The sequence below is a fragment of the Sciurus vulgaris genome (assembly GCF_902686455.1).
Source record: "Sciurus vulgaris genome assembly, chromosome: 15".
In the NCBI taxonomy this organism is placed as follows: Eukaryota; Metazoa; Chordata; class Mammalia; order Rodentia; family Sciuridae; genus Sciurus; species Sciurus vulgaris.
The window spans coordinates 3,463,105-3,481,739 of NC_136476.1; the positions used below are offsets into that span (position 1 = coordinate 3,463,105).

The following is an 18,635-nucleotide window of genomic DNA, read 5'->3' on the forward strand; positions in this document are numbered from 1 at the left end:
AACATAAGTGTGCATCAAAAAATCATCATAAGGGGCTGGGGCTGGGGCTCAGTGGTAATGCATTTGTCTAGCACATGTGAGACACTGAGTTCTAACCTCAGCACCACATAAAAATAAATAAATAAAATAAAGGCATTGTGTCCATCTACAACAAAAAACTTCTTTTAAATCATCATAAATTTCTGTATGTGGGCCTATAAAATATCGGATGGTCATCACTAGGTTTAATACAATCTCAGGCTCCAAAACATTCTTGTCTCTCTCATAATCTAAGCCTTACCATATGTTTGGAAACCAGATTTCCCACATCCCAGTACATATTAGGAAGTGGATCGCCCGTCACACTACAAGACAATGTGATAGACTTTCCTTCCTCCACAGTGAGGTTTGGTGCAGCCAAATTTGCGGATGGCAGCCCTATGGAACAAGAAGAGCAAACAGAAACATTGACAAATTATTAAATGCAGTATCAAAATCATAGCAATAAATTGAGAACTCTTTATCAATCATGTATTTTTTGAGACTGAACAAATGTCAAACAAGCTTTATAGATGTAATATGGACAAAAAGTGTACAATAATAATATTTGAAAACAAATTATTACCTTTCTGAAAAATACCTTTGCAGAAAAGATTTATTCGAACAAAAAAAGAACTATTAGTTTATATAACTATGCTGTCTTCCACCTAATTCTGTTGTTCAGTTACTACTCTAGATTTTTTTTGCACATAAATAAGCACTGTACCTGTGAGACAACATCTTAATGCCTCTATTTTCCCCGCCTCCTCCCATCTACATTTTATAGTCAAAAGTCCAAGAGTAAGATGCATCTATATTTTCTGCATAAATCTGTTTTTAACATTTACTCTTATAGATCTAATGCATGCTCTGCCCTAGGGTTTAAAAAAGTTGGGCTATTGAAGAAAATGTAGTTTCAAAGCATTTTTCAAAGATGAAACTTGAATTATCACAGTGCTAGGATATCTCAAAGGTATATAAATCAGAATTATCACAGTGAAAATTGGTCATCTGATTTACAATATGATGGAAACATTTATACAAAAGCTTATTACATGAAATGTTTCTTTTGGGGGGAGAAATCCTAAAAATGTATTTATTATCAGATGAAATTTTGAACCTTATAAACATTTTCTAACATTTCAGCAAAGTATCCTTTCCTACTCCTATGTTTCAAATGGTGGGTGTTTTTCTTTTTAATTGATGCTCCTATCACTTCACAGAGTATTTCACCTATTAAACTACATAAAAACCATAGTATTTTTTATATGAAGGCAAGTCTTAGAGTAGCAATATGACAGGCCTTGACAGTCAAACCAATCCCTTCCTTTATATCAGAAACAGCTTAGGACTGTATTTACCAACAACTGAGTCCCAGAGCACATGATAATCATTAACTCAGAAGCAACCTGGAGGTCAGAAAAGGCATGGAATCTTCAACAGCTGTTAAACTGCAATTAGTCACCCATAATCTGACCCACTATCTTCACTTTGCTATGCCAACTCCTTCATAATGATGTATCTCTTACTGGGCAAATTCATTGTTCTTTATTTTTGAATCTAGACTGGAACCAGTTTTGTACAGAGCATGTCTCATGGCCTTCCCACCATTGGGAGAAAACAACCCAACAAGACCTGGCTTTCAGGGAGGAAGACCTCTTTGGAACTCTTCCTTCTCATAAGCATTCAAGACAGAGTAATGTTTATCTTTCCCAGGATTCCAAAGAGACCCATAATACTCTGAGCTACACAAGGCAGTGAAACACATACCATGATCAAGAGGAAGCACAGTAACGGGCCTTCAACCCTAAACCTGGACTATACTAATTGTGTGGGCTTTGGTAAATCATACTTTCCTCTCTCAGTGTATTTCTTCACAAATTCTGTGACAATTAAAACTTCCCATTTACTAAGGAGTGTGGCCAGGCAAAATACCCTTGAAGTCAGTGGTATGATCTGGCAATATCTAAAAAAATATGTTTGTTTGTTTTTTTACTCAAACATATAGTCACATAGTTTGAAGAGTCTATGATTCTACAGCATTTGTAATGAAAAATATTCAAATTACTGTGTGAAGACAACAGTACCACCTCACCCAGATGGCACTGTCTTCTGCTTCCAAAGGTACCCATTTTATCTGTTTGAATTTCTCCTTCTGGTATTGATCCCCACCTCGCTAAATATCATGCTTATTTATAATACATCTTCTTGGTTTCTCTATTTTCATGTTATCTACTGACTTCCCACCATAGAGGAGTAGTATTAGAATATGTTCACAGAGAACATCAGTCTTCCCAACATGCCTACCCCAACTCAGCATGATCCTGTCTTCACATCTTTCCTCCTGCTATAAGTTACACTGTCTAGATGAGAAGATATAATTTATTATGAATATATAAGCTTTACTGATAGCTGAACCATCTAAAATGTAACAGTTATTATATTTCATCAAATTTAACACCGTATTAATGGGAGGATACAATGTTGTTATATGAACCACTAAGAAAAAAGGAAAGAGTAGTCAATTCAACAATGAGACAGTGCTTTCTCACCACTTGGAACACCTATTATTTGGATGTTCATTCTTCTGCATAGCCCACCTAATTTTCTAGTCCTTTTTATCCGATTTCTCATCTTTGTGTCTATTTGCTGTATTTAAAGAGAGATTTCTTCAAATATCTTTCAGAGGTTATTGTAAGGCTTTTCGTTCATCTAATCATCCTTTTAGTCTCCAAGACTATTTTTCTTCCTGAATATTTTTTTCTCATAGCACTTGGTTTTGTTTCATGTGTGCAATTTCTCTTCTGATCTCTGAGATATTAATAATTTTTAAAATTTTTTTCAGTCCATATCAACTTTGTTTCTTTGCTTCCCCTCCTTGACTTTTTTTTTTTTTGTCTCTCATAAGCTTCCCTCAAATATTTACTGACCCTTGGATGTTAACACATCTTTAAGAAAGAACTGTGTATTTATTAACTGTCAGATTCACTGAAGGGAAATTTCGTTAATCTCTTTATTGAGTATAGTCTGATGTTAGTATCATTAAACTATTCTGAGGAAGGACGAGTCAAATTATTTGATCCAGTGGAAGAATTACTGGGCATTCTTCAAATGTCCGGCTTGGATGAGAAAGAAGACTGGAAATATCAAAAATTAGTATGTAAAGCCATCATTTTCTCTGTGATTCTCACACCTCAACTCTACATGAAGTTCCTCCAGATCTTTGTTTTATCCTCTTTGGTGAATAATCCTCCAGTTTTCTGCTGAGAAAGGAGGAGTTGTCACCTGGACTACATGGAACAAAAATATGTCTAACTACTTTTCAACAGATTTTCAGCCAAAACCTAGTATGTGACCAGTATCCTCTATGTATACTCCTACTTCCTGAGGCTGTAGCAATTCTGCAATTCAAATCAAGTTTCCCCTTGGCTTTCTCCATTGCCAACTTGATAACCATCATGCTCAGCCTTTAAATCACTTATTACTCATTCCTCTGCTTTTCTGGTTTATAATTTTTTGGCTTTGTTGACTCTCCTATTTTCTTTGTACTTACATATTTATCTGCTGACTCTGGATAGACTACAGGGCCAAGAATGCAATAGTACTTCTTCTCAGGGTATCTCACCCTCCACTAGCAACTACCACCAATGCAGCTTGAAGACATCCCTTTTGACACCTCAAGTACAAAACTCTGGGCTGCATTTCATACCCTTCATAAATATATCTAATACTTAGTATTCTGAGAAGAGAATGATTAAAATAAAGAGATTTAAACAGGGAATACTATGTCTTAATTTTCCCTATAAAATTTAAAGTAGCTTTTTTTCTTTGAACTTCAGCTTATATGATTAACAGCTCCAAAAGTGTTTTAATTACAGCAGTAGTGATGCTAGCATTTACTGGGCAGTCACTGAATCAGTTCTTGTTTAGTACCTTATGGTTTTACTGAATCCTTGCAACCGATCTTGAAGGCAAGCATTTTGTCCTTACTTAATAAAATATCTGAGTTTTAGAAATAAATGAAATGTATCTTCCAAAGTTGCCCAAGTACACTTTGACCTGGAATTTAAACCCAAAGTTCAGGGTCTTCACCATGACAGCTCACCACCTCTGGGGGCTGTACACATCCATCTTGGAACAGACTACTGCATATCCATGATCTAGGTTGGTTCATTTAAAAAATAATTTTGTATCTATTTCATAAAGGAAGAATGAATCTCCTTATTTATAGAGAAATTGTATCACCCTGTCATAGCAGTTTCCAAAGGAATCTGTGCAAAATTGGCCAAGTCTAGATCTTTTAAATGTAAAGTCTTCCACAAATGAGTAAGCATCTGACTCACGTTAATTCTACGGCATTAATATGCTGGCCAAAGATTCAATAATGGAAAAAACAATCTGCACTTGAAATATCACTTGAGGTTTAATTAGCACAATAAAAATGAATTGGGAAGCATGAATAGCCAAGGCAGTATAAACCATTTGCCAGGCACTACTTCCTGGCTTAATAAGTTTGAAATCGGCACAAGTACAGAGCAAAGCCCAGCAATGCTTCCAAGAGCTGCTAGCACTACCTTAATGGGATCCTGGCTCTAAGAATCAGAGCAGTGTTCTTGGAACAAAGGAAACCTCACTGGAGATAAGAGATGACCAGCTTCCCAGGCAGACAAGTACCTCTGTCAGGTGTCTTGACTTGAATCTATGCAGGGAAGACATACTACTGTAGACCTCAGCAGAAAAGCATCAACAATGCAAAAAAAATTACTTTCTTTAGATAAGAGCCTCCCAAATTTTAATGTGCATATGAATCACCAGGGAATCATGTTAAAAACATAGCTTCTTCTCTTGTTGGTCTGGGTGAGAGCCAGAAAGTTTGCATCTCTAACAAACTCCCTGTTCCACAGACCAAAGTTTGAGAAATAAGGGTTTAGACAATAGGTGTTGGACAATTGTTCACTAGGTTTTTGTTTCTACAACTATTATTCTTAAAACCAACAGGAGCTTGAGTAATTATCTAGTCCACCAAACTTTTCCCAACTGTTCTGAAGATATCTTAATTCCTTGAGGAACCTGAGGAGTGGCCAGGCAGGTGGGGGGAACCAAGAGAAAAAGAGAAATGGAAGAAGAAGGAGAGGGAAAGGAAAGAATGAAAGAAAGAGGAAGGAAGGAAAAAGGAAGAAAGAAGGGAAGAAAATCCTGCAGGAAATTATATGTTTACAATGCACATCACCATATTAATGGCTCTAAGAAGTCCTACTATACAAGAACCCATTTAACTTGCACTGGTCTTATAAGTACATTCCATTTTCTAAGTACATTCCATTTGCTTGAGACCTAAAATCTTTTGTCTTTGAAGCAAATAAACAAAATTTTAAAATCTGCATCTAAATTCAGATCCAAAATACATTTAAAGCTAACTATTCATTTTGATAAGGATAATAACATTAATAGCTAGTATTTATTGGGAGTTCATTACACGCTAGTCTCCATCTTAAATATTTTCTAACTGTTATCTTATTAGTCATCTTAATCCTAGAAAGTAGGTGCCTTTAGTATCCATTTTCAAGGTGAATAAGTTAAAAGCTTATCAACTATCACAGCTAAACAGTTGATGAGTGGGTGCTGCCTGTCCCCATCTGAGTATCCATGGTCCTAACCAACACATCAGTGGTTGCCTCCTTTGCCCGATCTTCCATACCTCAGCTCCCATCCTGAGTAGGATGGACTGATGGTCAAGGTACCATTCCCTAACTCAAGGTATGTAAGTCCTTGCTTTCTAATAACAAGAAAAACAAACCTCTAGTCTTTTTGGATTATTAACCATATAGGTCAAATGTGGGTTTCATTTTTCAATATTCACTAGGAAGTCTAGAACATGTTCTTTCTCAACTTGTCTCAGTGATTCTACGCTCTGTTCTTTCCATGTTGGGTCATCATTCCATGTATATGAAAACATTCAGGTAAATTATGATTTTTGTCTGCTCTCTCTCTTCCCTCCCCTCACTTCTACCTGCACATGCATAAAGAAATTAAACTAAACACATGACCTTTCTGTTAATTCTCACTTGGCAGAATATTAAGTGTATAATCTTTCATCTTCTATCTCGGTGACATATCTTCCAAATTCTTTGTCTCCTAAACAGACATATTCTACAACCAGGAATGAAGCCAGAATGTGCTTGACCTATTTAGAACTGACTGCTTTACACCTGGTTGCAAAAACGACAGAAAATTAGCAAAACGACTTTCTAAGCTTAAATTGGAAATCATGTTTCTAAGCTTATATGAGCCATGTCATAGCAGTGACAGCTACCATATAACTACCAAACACAAAAATTTAAATAGCAGCTGACAGATTAAAAAAAATACAGCTTCATTTGGCATTCTAGAAAGATAAAGAAAAGCAATGATCTGCTGGTTTGCTTTATTTTAGGAGATTAAATCTTTTCTCTAATAAAATTAGAGCAAAACAATATACTGACGTAGATTTTATTTTCTCAAGAAGAAAAACATCAATACAGTTAAGATGCTATACCAACCTAACTCCACACAGAGCATCAAATAGTATTTCCTTGTCATCAGTGATGGCTAAAGTACAATTACTACCAGCCTATTTTCCTGGTTTAAAACAAACAAAAGGAAGAATATGGACAAATATGCTAAACAGACATGTGTGTAACAAATTGAGGCTGAAAACAGAAGAGAATCTTAGCAAATAATTAGAATCAATTTAATTCCAGGAACCAGTCTCTGCTCCTAAGCACCTGTGGACTGATCTTCACTATCATAAGTAGCACTTTGTTGATGTGTCTTAAGGAGTCTCTCCACTAAAAGTCTGAAGGTTGAAAAGGAAAAACCTTTCAATTGTCATTATAAATAACAAGGAAACCAAAGGCAGGCCCACAGGACAGTTAAGAGTGTTTTATGAAGGAACTACACAATTCTTCCACCATCAAATGAATTACCCACCTTATATTCACAGTGGGGCTATCATTCTCTTGGGTAACTAGTTACTAGTGAAATGGGTTGAGGGATTGTTTTATAAGACCCAGAGGAATACTACCTTTCTTAAATGTATTCACTATCTACTTAGCACAGAGCATTTCATCCATATTAACACATCCTGAAGAACCTCTCTTCCAGATAAGATTTAAATTGTAATTAGAGTATTAAAAATTAAAGAATAAAATTCACTGCTCCTTAATAATCCCATTCATCCATAGGAAATAACTGAAAAGTTTATACTGCAAGACTAACTGCCAGCACCAGTGATGTGTACAGAAATTGAGCAAAAAATTTAAAAATTACTAGGCAATAAATAAATTCATTAAAATCACTAAATGAAGTATAGGGATTTTTTTAAATAGGGAACAATGAATCAGCACAACCAAGCAAAATTACCTTTCCCCCTTAGCATTTGTATAATCCCATTTCAGACTCCAGAATCACTGTCCAAAGCACCCCTTTAATCCCATTAGGATGAATATCATATGTGAACTTTTTTTTTTTCTCTCTCTTTCTGCCTTGCAATTAACAAAGTTTTTCTGAGGTTTGAAAAGACCTGGTGAGAAACACATCTCAACTTGTTTCACAGCATGAATAAATTTACAGTCATTCACGGCAGGTGGGGACTGTTAGAAAAATATTGGAAGACATTTTGATTGTTAATGGGAATGGTGTAGTTAAGCCTCCAAACTCCACCTACCATGCTTGATTAATTTCTAAGAACTTAAGAAAAAGGAAGAAGCGAGACTCTTAAAATGCAGTAAGGACAGAAATGTCAAAGAAGACAGCAAAATGCTAAAATCTAGAAAATTTTGCCTACAAAATATACTTACTTTTAATTAACTGAAACATTCATACCTGTTTATGAAAACCTGATCCATTTTGATCAGTAACACAATGTAATCCATGCATCTATGAATTGACCAGTTCAGCAAACATGGATCAAATGCTTTTTACCTTCAAGGGGTACATTACCTTCCATGGAGGATGCATATTTGCATACAAAGAATAGAGAACTTATTCTCCATATAATGCCTACATGATGAAATGCTAAAGGGGAAATACTGATAGTAAAATCATCTGATAGAGATGAAATTCCAATAGTTCTTCCTCTTTTTGAAATGAAAATAGTGCTGTTGCAAACTAACTGCAATGACCCTTGTCATTGGCAAATTACTGATTTACAGTGAGGCAAAACATAAGATCATACTCTCAACTGGTTCTGATTTAGATAAAAAGTTTCATCCAAAAGTACATGTGGAAATAAAATGAACTCCAGGAATCTATGACTTAAAACACAATGGATGTGGGATTTTTTGTTTGTTTGTTTGTTTGGTTGGTTGGTTTTGGTTTTAGGCACCAGGGATTAAACCTAGAGACACTTAACCACTGAGCCACATCCCCAGCCTGTTTGTTTTTTATTTTGAGACAGGGTCTTCCCTAAGTTCCTTAGGGCCTCGCTAAATTTCTGAGGTTGGCCTCAAATTTGCAATCTTCCTGCCTCAACCTCCTGAGCTGCTAGAATTACAGGCATGGAGGAGGATCACAAACTCGAGGTCAGCCTTAACAACTTAATGAGGCCCTAAGAAACTTAGGGAGCTTCTATATCAAAATATAAAAATTTTAAAAAAAGAGGGCTGGGGATGTGCTCATTGGTAAGCAACACTCCCCCACTAAATAAAGCACATCTTAAAGAAAAAGTCAGTTGGCTATGAATCTGCTTTTTAAAAAATATGACATCTAATTTAAAGCATGTTATTCTCTGGTCTCTTTAATACAGAATCTCAGAGAAAGATTTTAAATCTAAAGAAAATTAATACTTGACTAAATCACAAACTCAAACCTTCCCCTTCTGACCCCAGATGTCTAGAAAAGACATTTTCTAAAGAACATATTTTCTAAGATCCAGAACCATGTTGTAAATGTGAAAGCAAACTTGGATGGACAAGAAGCTCTGAGGAGGAGCCCCTGAACAAGAGAAAGCAGAACAGAATTGAGGAAAACCAAAAGAGCCCTAAGTGGACATGTGAGTATGTTCTGTACAAAACAGGGTGGTTCTGGGCTGATCCAAAACCGGGGGGGGGACGACAACTCAGGGCTTACTTAGACCAAACCACAGGGTGAGGGGGTAAGCAAATAGTAGAAGCAGAAGAAGCAAAAACCTTTCTGAGAGGGTCCTGACCTCAATCTTGGGCACTGCATCCAACAATAGCCATAGCTATCTCCAAGGAGAAGCCATCAGTGCAGGAACCTTAGAGAAGTGAAAGAGATAACGCTAGGTGCTGCTGCTAACACCTAGAGTCAGAGTGAGCCCCAACGTGGGAAAGCCCTTGTCAGTCATAAAGAGCTAATCACCAGAAACTGTAAAAAGTAAGAAATCAGTGTCAAAAGGGAAAAAAATCCAAAAGTGGGAGACATAATTAAAGAGCAAAGTAGTGAGCAAACCAGTTCTCTCATAATGTAAACACAAAAGGACAAACAAATGAAAATTAATGAATAATGAGAAGGGGGGGCATGAACTTGATCTAGTTATGTTATGTGCATGTACAAATATGTCACAACAATCCCTGATATGTATAATCATAATACACCAGTAAACATAAAAATTTTTAATTTAAAAAAAAGAAAAGTTGAGAGAGAAGACGGAACACTGTCTCCATCCAATGAAACACATGTGTTATGTCTCCACAGTGAAAATTTGTTCAGAAAAATAAATGGAAAAAATATGCAGAGCAAATCAATAAGAATATTTATCCAGAACTGAAGAAAGGAAACTCTATATTGAAAGGGAATCCCTCATGCCAATCAATAACCCCCTGGTGCCCAGTTGCATTGTGATGAAGTTTAAGAATAACATGAGTAAGGAGAAAATTCTCGAAGCTTCTCAAAGAAAAAGAGAAGCATAAGTTCCTTAGCAAGAAACAAGCATCCATTGACCTCGGCAACTCTGTATATAAAAAGAGTGTGGTAAACGTGGCATGGTGGTGCACACCGTAATCCTCATGACTCAGGAGGCTAAGGCAGAGGATCACAAGTTCAAGTCCAGCCTTGGCAATTTAACAAGAACTTGTATCAAGATAAAAGATAAAAAGGGCTGGGGATGTAGCTCAGAGGTAGAGTACCCCTGGGTTCAATTTCTGTCCTACACACACAGATACATATATATATATATATATATATATATATATATGTAAATTATCTGAAAAGTTCTAAGAATTTTAAGTGTAGAATTTTTACTCAGTCAATTCCATTGAAAAGAAAAAGTACAGGCTGATTTTCCACCAGGCAAAAAATTGGGAGGTATTTTTTTCTATTTCTCTGAAAAAAATACCAAAAGATATAAACCAGCAAAATGGAAAATCACTCCAAGAGGAAGTCATAGGACACAAAAAAAAATCAATGACAGACAAAGATACTGGAAATCTTCAATAAAATGGGGTACAAATCTAATAATAAAAGTCCCAAGCTGAGGGACAGGTTGGAAGAAGTATAGGAAAGTAAAGTCACTTTTCTGATCTTTTGAGCTGTTCCTCTAGATACCTACAGAAAATATATGTTGAAATATGTGTTGTACATACTTTAAATATTTTTCAAAAAATAGGAATATAATGTAAAACTTTCAAATGAGAAAAAACACTCTCAATGAAAATAAAGAAAAACACTATAGAAAAATAAGTAAAGTATATGAAGAAGCAATTCACCAAAGCATAAACACAATCCAGTAAATACATAAAATATTCAATAGCAATCAGGAAAATACATATTGAAAAGCAATGACAACATTTTATTGAGAGACAAAACTAAGAAGTTTGCTGATATCAAGGCATAACTTGCTAGGGTGGCAATAAATGGATGCAGCCAATTTTTAATGTACAAACCATGTAAAATAAAAATCCTGCTTCCTACTACATACTCTAGAAAAATCTTTTAACTTTTACATAGGTACAAAGAACATGAATAAGGATGCTTTTGGAAGCATTTTGATAGTATTGGGAAATAGCAAAATGCCCACTAAAATGGAACAGTTAATGTAACTAAGATACATTCTTCCATGAATATCATGCTAGAGTTAAAAAGAATATGATGGATCAATTACTTCCAACGTGACATGGTCATGAGCAAGAAAAAGATAAACTTCATGTGTAATGTAGGAAATAATTTTCACAACAAAGTGCATCAAAAGTTATTGTTTGTGCAATTATAAATAAAAGCACTTTGAAAGAAAAAAGAGAACTGAGAAAAAATAAAACAATTTAAAAACACAAAAGTGGTGTTCATTCACCTAACTCATTCTTATAAATGTCACTTTTTGAAAAGCATCATTGACATTGAAATGCATTATGAATGTCCTCATTGATCAATCAGACTATGCTCTCATGAGAGTGGATTAAAAAATCTCACCCTCATGCACAAAATTTGTAGGAAAAAAAGAAATTTTAAAGTATTGAGAACTGACAAATTGATTAACAAAAATGGGTTCATGCCCTACATTTCTTCTACCCAAATCACAATGGTCCAACAATGACACATAAGGTGGAGTGTGCCACAGGCATGCTAATAAGACAACATGGCCAAAAATTAAAATTGAAAAAAGAGAATTGTTTTCAGGCAAGGGCAAAGCAGACATCTATTAAGAGGCAGCTTGAGAAATCAGAGCAGGAGTCAGATGCTTTCTCTTTTCCTCTCAGTGGTTACTGACCAATGTGGTCACAACAGCCATGGGGATTTGGAAGCCAGCCAAAGGCCAGGTGAATCAACACTGAATTTCTTGTCCCTCTAGGCAATTGCAGTGGTACAAATTTATACTAGAGCAGAGAACAGTTACTTTCTTATCAATCAGGGAAAGAAATATATTAAAAGTTGTTTTTTTTTTCTTAAAGTGTTGACTAGCAAAAAGAAACTGAAGAAATTCAGCAAAAGAACCAAGGGTGATTTCCCATTATAAAACCAAAGGGCTCTATTTGTGACAGAAAAATCTGTAGGAAGGGTAGCATACACTTCTGAGGTCCTTCAAAGTAAGAAACAAAACACTCATTTTTATTTTCATTATATTTCATTAAGAGTAAGTTAGCAGTTATATTTTTCTTAAATAAAAAAAAAATGGACCTCAAACAGGGTCTGAAAACAAAGAATAGGGTGTTTATGGTTAAAACATAGGTTCCTGTGGACAGGAACCAGGTGTACATGGTTTTCGGTTGTGCCACCAACAGTAGGACAGATGAGACAGAACTTGTTGACTGGTTAAGATTTCAATGAAGGAATAACATGCCTATGTGGGCATTGTAGAGGTATGTCACAGAACCGTAAAATCCTCACCAGAACACTTTGATGTTCCTTTTTTGTAACACACAAGCTCTCACATAGAGCTGTGATTTTGCCATACGGTGCCCTTTTAAATTCTGGAGATAAAGATGCTGAGGAAAAGAGTGGGGACAACAGTAAAGCAGTAGATCCTGAACCCAGGCAAAGGGACAAGCAGGTATAAGGGCAGACGTAGGGCACTGCATCAAGAGTCACAGACATCTGGCAGGGAGACAAACTTAAAGAAATTTACTGGATTGAACTGCATTTGCTTGTGCTGCCAGAACATTTCATCATCCTGAGATCCTGCCCTCTACAAGGCCTAGGTGCCAATCAAGTGTCTATGTGACTATTGAAGAACCACAATATTAGATATTTTTTGGATGGATGGAGGGATGGATGGGATGGATGGACAGGTAGATACACAAACAAATGAACAAAGGAATAAACATTGTTTTTTTTCCTCTATGCACTTCAAAGTAATCCATTTGGAATCAATATTTCACTTGCAAAAGAATATTCAGTAAAGTTGCTCCCAAATGACTTGACACTGCACACAAATGTTGTCTGATTCGCCACAGACATCAACAGCACACTATGAAAATCTGGGTAGTGGTAATCTTTCCAGACTCTTTACCACACCAAGGAAATTAGAATAATTAATAGCAACTAGAACTCATTGATTTAAAAAGAAATTACCACAATTGGGTATCTGCAGGTTTGCCAGGGGAATATTCTTGCTGCTTTCATTTAGGCAGTACAAATCCTGAGTTTCTGGACTGGATTTAGTCTCTTGGAGAGTCTTGATCCACATAATGTCACAGGAGCATGTAAATGGATTGCCCACCAGGATCCTACATGGAATAAAAATGAAACCTGATCAGGCTCCTTTTTTAAATCTCAGCTACACTAGTGTTTTTGAAATGCTACAACATTATGAATTCTTTCTAGCCAGCAACATTTGGAAGTCATACCCACTTTCATAGCATGACAGTACTTATTATTCATTCATTTATCTAATAATTACTGAGCTGCTATTATTGCAGACATTGCAGAGGCTAAAGAATGCAAAGTGATGCTAAACCTTGCAGAATAATGGGGAAAACAAGATAAGGACAGAAATAGCTATAATAAAGTAAAAGAAAGAATGTCTCATAACCGAGAAAATAAGGTACCATAACAAATTGATCATGGCTATTCTACAGTTATTAAGAATGTAAGTGAAGATGCCAAAAATAAGTTTTCAGAAACACTAATATACTTATTTCTAAACAGGCTAAAGACTTAAATGTTGCCATTCACAAAGCTCAAACTTCACCAGAGAGCAGAATAATTTTATCACAATTTAAAATGAGATTATTAGTAAAAATCTAAGATTGAGGTACAGGCTCTCCTAATTTTCTGGTTTTCTCCTAACCAGGGTCCATTTCATCCATGTAAGAAAGTTAAGGGAGAGAAACTGAAAGCTTAGACATCTTTCATACACACACACACACATACACACACATACACACACACACACACACACACACACACACACACACACAGGTTCAGAATTTCTAAGGGCCAGGCAACTGAGCTCCAGATTGGGCTTCTTAGCCCAGTGGGGGAGGGTCTGCAAAGAGAAAGTCACCACTGTTTAGACCTCAGCCATGTTGTCTGGACTCCTGTGGCCTACAATGGGTGAAGGAGGAAGTGGTCAAGAGGAAAATAAAAACCACAGGGAAAAAATCTTTAAATGCTTATTTATAATACTCAGTGGCCTATTTAAGATGAATTCCATTTATGGTAATGAGCCTTTAAATGAGGCCATTTAAAATCGTTACATAGACTCTGCCTGGCATTAACCACAATACTTAAGATTTCCGTGAGGACAGGACATGGGCTTTGCAACATCATTTACTCCTGTGGTTTTTCTGGTTGGGTTCTAAGAATCTCAGGGATCTCTGGAGACTTTTCTGGGAGTTTCTTTGGGGAAAATGTGGTCATGGTAGACTGGCTTAATTTGTGTCTGCTTCATCGCTTCCAAGTATCCCTCAAACACCAAAATAGAATTTGACATTATGAGATATGGAATAAAATGCAGAAGAGACCCACAATCAGTTTAAACCCCAGTAATCCAAGATGTTTCCTAGAGTTCTGAGTAGATGAAAAACTAAAGTCTTTCTAAAAAGAGTGTGTAATTAAATCAGCAGAAGGGATAAAGAAGCGAAGGGATGCTTTAATTATAAATAGAGTGATGTTCATATGACCACACAACACTGGCAGACGGCCGGGCTCCTTCTTCCAGATCGCTGTGCAAATTCCTTTCACAATGATTTTTACAGCATGTTACACTGATCTGTTTGGGTTTCTACTTCTCCCCCTGGAGAAGAGAATACTTGACACAGAAACTTTACTCCTTATAGCCCCATGGCCTAGTCATTCTGATATGTAACAAGTGCATAGTGAACACGTGCTGAATGAATTGATTGAATTTGCTGCAGGGAGAATATTGAGACATGAATTTGAAATCAAAACTCTAATTTTTAATCCATCCAGAAAATTTTATGCAGAGGTACCTGACATTTTTACACTGTTAGATCTTGTCTCTTCCTTTAATTTGCATGTCTATTCCTGTGTGAAAAACTCAGAAAGCACAGACTGACAAATATCCCAAGTTCTTATTCACATGTGGAAGCTTAAAATTGACTTTAAGTACTGGGGAGTGATATTGACAAAATTATATTGTTATATTGTATGCATGTACAATATATAACAATACATCCCACCGTATGTACAACTATAATGCTCTAATAAAAAATGTGGAAAAGAAAAAAGAAAAGGTTATCTCATAGAAGAAGAGTATAGAATAATGCTTACCAGAGACTGGGGAGGATAATAGGAAGGGGGTAATAGAAACAGGTTGGTAACTGGGTACAAAAATAAAGCTAGATGGAAGGATAAGTTCTACTGTTCTATAGCACAGTAGGGAGATTATAGTCAATGATCATCTGTATGTCAATATAACTGCAAGAAAGGATTTTGAATGCTCCTAACACAAAGAATTGATAAATATTTGAAATGATGGATGTGTTTATTATCCTGTTCATTGCATACTGTATACATGTATCAATAAATAATTTGTACTCTAAAAATATGTAGAATTATTATGTGCCAATTAAAATTGTCTTTAAAAAAGAAATGCTAGGGCTTCAACTCCCTGAATCCAATTTATTCCAAATAATTTTCAATTGACTTTCACCATGTAGCCCCCATTCCTATCTATTAACACTGTCTCTCTTCTAGTGACATCTTCCAATCTGCACAATTTCCTCACAAGTAGAGATGGATTTCCATAAAAAGATGTCATGTTTCAGGCAATGCACAATTTAAGCAAAAGCCACTTCCCAACCTTCACAGGCCTTGTTCTTCCAGGCCCACATGTGCTACACAGAGCCTGTGCCTCAGGGCCCCTTAGAACATCTAACCCATAGTAATGGCAACAGTTCACGGTTGCTTCACGCTGATAACACCAAGCATTGAGCACACTTGAAATGCTGGTCGTTAGACATCAACACATTTCAATGTTTCTCCTATCATTTTTCTGCAGAGGAAATTGGGACATGAGGATAAATACTGAATTCAGTGTCAGACCTAGAAGAAAATCTCACAATGATGGGTGGTGAGGGAGGACACCCTCTCCTCCAACCTTCCTTACCCCTGAGCTGGCACTAAAGGACAGAAGCTGAGAGAGTTTTGCCCAATGTCATTTCCTCTTTGATGAGTTTGCTTTACTTTAGGGCCTGCCTATAATAAGAACCAAATATGCTATGTGATATAAAAAGTCATTTTAATGCAAAGCCTCCTGTTTTTTTCTCTTTTTCCCCTCTGTTAGAAAATATTTTGGAAAAATAACATGCAAGCTCTTCATAAATGATGCATTACTATTAAGATTTTTATTTTTAATTACTTAATTGTGTTTTCAAAGGGAATAAAAGAACGAGGCCAAAACTTGAGAAACCATTTTTCAAGAATTTTGATATAAATGTAGTCTTGCAACATCCCTTTCTTTGAAAAAATTTCCCCAAATGCCACACAATTATTACTTACAGCTCAGACAAGTCAAGGTGACGGAAATGTTTCCTAGACAAACTCGTCAGTTTATTTCGGGTAAAATTGCTGAAAGGAATCAAAAACATTAAATGTGAGTTTAAAATGCTACATCTTAGAAACAATGTATTCAAATAGAGATTTTGTTTTCAAAATATAATTTTATTTGATCTTGGTACATGTCTTACTTAGACCCAATCATCTCTCTCACTTGGAGTGATAAGCTCTTTTTACCCTGCTCCTCCTACAGTTCTTATTTATTGGGAAGAAGAGGAGTATATATTTTCTGCTTTCAATCTCTTTTTTTTTACCCAAAAGTTTATTTTTCATATGTTTATTCAGAGTCAAGTTTATACCTTGTAGAGAGCCTGACATCTTGAGAAATTAATAGGAAATTATGTAAAATAAAATAAGATTTAGAACTATAAGGTCACTAGGGGGTAAAGATGCATTAAAACTAAACAGTACCATGAATATTTTGAGGTTACATGACACACAAAACTCTGAATACATGTTAACAAATTTCACATGTCTTTAGGAAAAGAACACACCTTCTGATTGATAAATTCTTCTGAGATTATTTATATATGACCTAGAGAAGTGAATAACTTCATAATGAGAACAAGGAAAAATGGGAAAATAAGGAATACATCAGATTTCATCTTCAACTAGTCCAACAACATAACCAACTTCAGATTTGGATCAAACAGACAATGAAAGATATGTAGTTAAAATAAATAATAATGAATTTCTTGGCATGTTCCAAATATGTCATTTTATTCAATGAATGGGAGTTTCCAAAAATCAGTGCCATGAGACTGTGGAGGGAATTTCCCAGTCATAATCCTGGCAACTGGTTCACTCTGTAAAAAATTGTTTACTGCTAGAAGTTATTTAAAGTGTGTCCAATTCTTGGGTCTCTAGACATATGTTTATTAAGTAAAATCAATGTAAAGCAAACATCAACTTTTATAAAAAACAGCTAAGACCTGAACCAAACAGAAGAAACCATGAGGCTTTCAAAATCGTCTTGAGGAAAGCAAGGGTTGGGCTTATCAGATGAAACGTGAGATCTGAGGGTGACTGTAGTCCCGGCCCCTTACCTGAGGCCAGTCTGTTGTGTCAGCCTGATGAAATCTTGGGTGGAAGTGTCCTGGTATATCTGACCATCCATCTTTAAAGAGGGATTAAAGCCCAGGTGGTAATACATGAGCTACAGCTAGGTGGTTAATGAATAAAGAACATGCCTTGTTGGTGGCTCATAATTCAAGGCTGTGTATGTCCATTCATCGTGGAATTCTCCATTAAGATCTCTAACCATCCAAACCCCTTTCTACACCGGGACACCCTCCTTCCTTCTACACTTGCATCTTCTCTCTGCACAGAGTGTAAAGTGTTCACCCATATGAAGTTGTAAAATGTGCCCACATAAATCTTTTCTTTTCATATGTGAATTAAGAATGGGTTTCACTGGAGTATATTACATTGAAAAGTCAAGCAGCCTGTCTTTCCCACAGTCTATAAGGCACAAATGCTTTTATCTGAAAGGAAAAAAAAAATCACAAAATGCTCTGCTCTTTCCACCAAAAAAGAAGAAAAGAGAAGAGAAGAGAAGAGAAGAGAAGAGAAGAGAAGAGAAGAGAAGAGAAGAGAGGGAGAAGAAGAAGAAGAAGAAGAAGAAGAAGAAGAAGAAGGAGGAGGAGGAGGAGGAGGAGAAGAAGAAGAAGAAGAAATAATAATAATAATAATAATTATACAGGTTCTCTCTGTTAGCTACTAAACCTTCCACACTGGGAGCAGATGCCTGTGTCAGGCTGCCAGCAGCACAGTGCAGAGCCGGGTTATGGGCCAAAGAACAAGATGAGTTTTATGAACCATACTTATTATTGGGGCCAAAAGCCAAAAAAGTGGAAGAAGGAAAGAAAAAAAAAAAAAATCAACAATTCTCTTACTGTTTGATTATAGAACTTTGCTAAGGAGCTAATTAGCACCTCTGCAAAGCCCCTTGGAAAATACAAATACTAGCTTTTCTCACAATGCTTGAATTGATTCTTAGGGACTAAGCAGGAATGAAAGGAACTAAGAAATATGCTCAGTGACCAGTTACTGGGGCTCGGAACAGTCACCACACGATACTAGAATGGACAGGGCAGGGAGAGAAGTGGTGAAAGTGAACGAGAAGATCCAAATGGAATTTTCCTAAAACCCACAGTAAAATA

At 36.1% G+C, this 18,635-nt stretch overlaps 1 protein-coding gene across 1 annotated transcript in view; it reads right to left on the minus strand.

Annotated features, from left to right (window-relative positions):
* Positions 1 to 18,635, minus strand: part of NTRK2 (neurotrophic receptor tyrosine kinase 2) — a 345,264-nt gene that overhangs the window by 292,402 nt on the left and 34,227 nt on the right. The window contains 3 exon segments of the mRNA XM_079112192.1: positions 281 to 417; positions 13,024 to 13,178; positions 16,417 to 16,485. Coding sequence (XP_078968318.1) covers positions 281 to 417; positions 13,024 to 13,178; positions 16,417 to 16,485 — 361 coding nt within the window.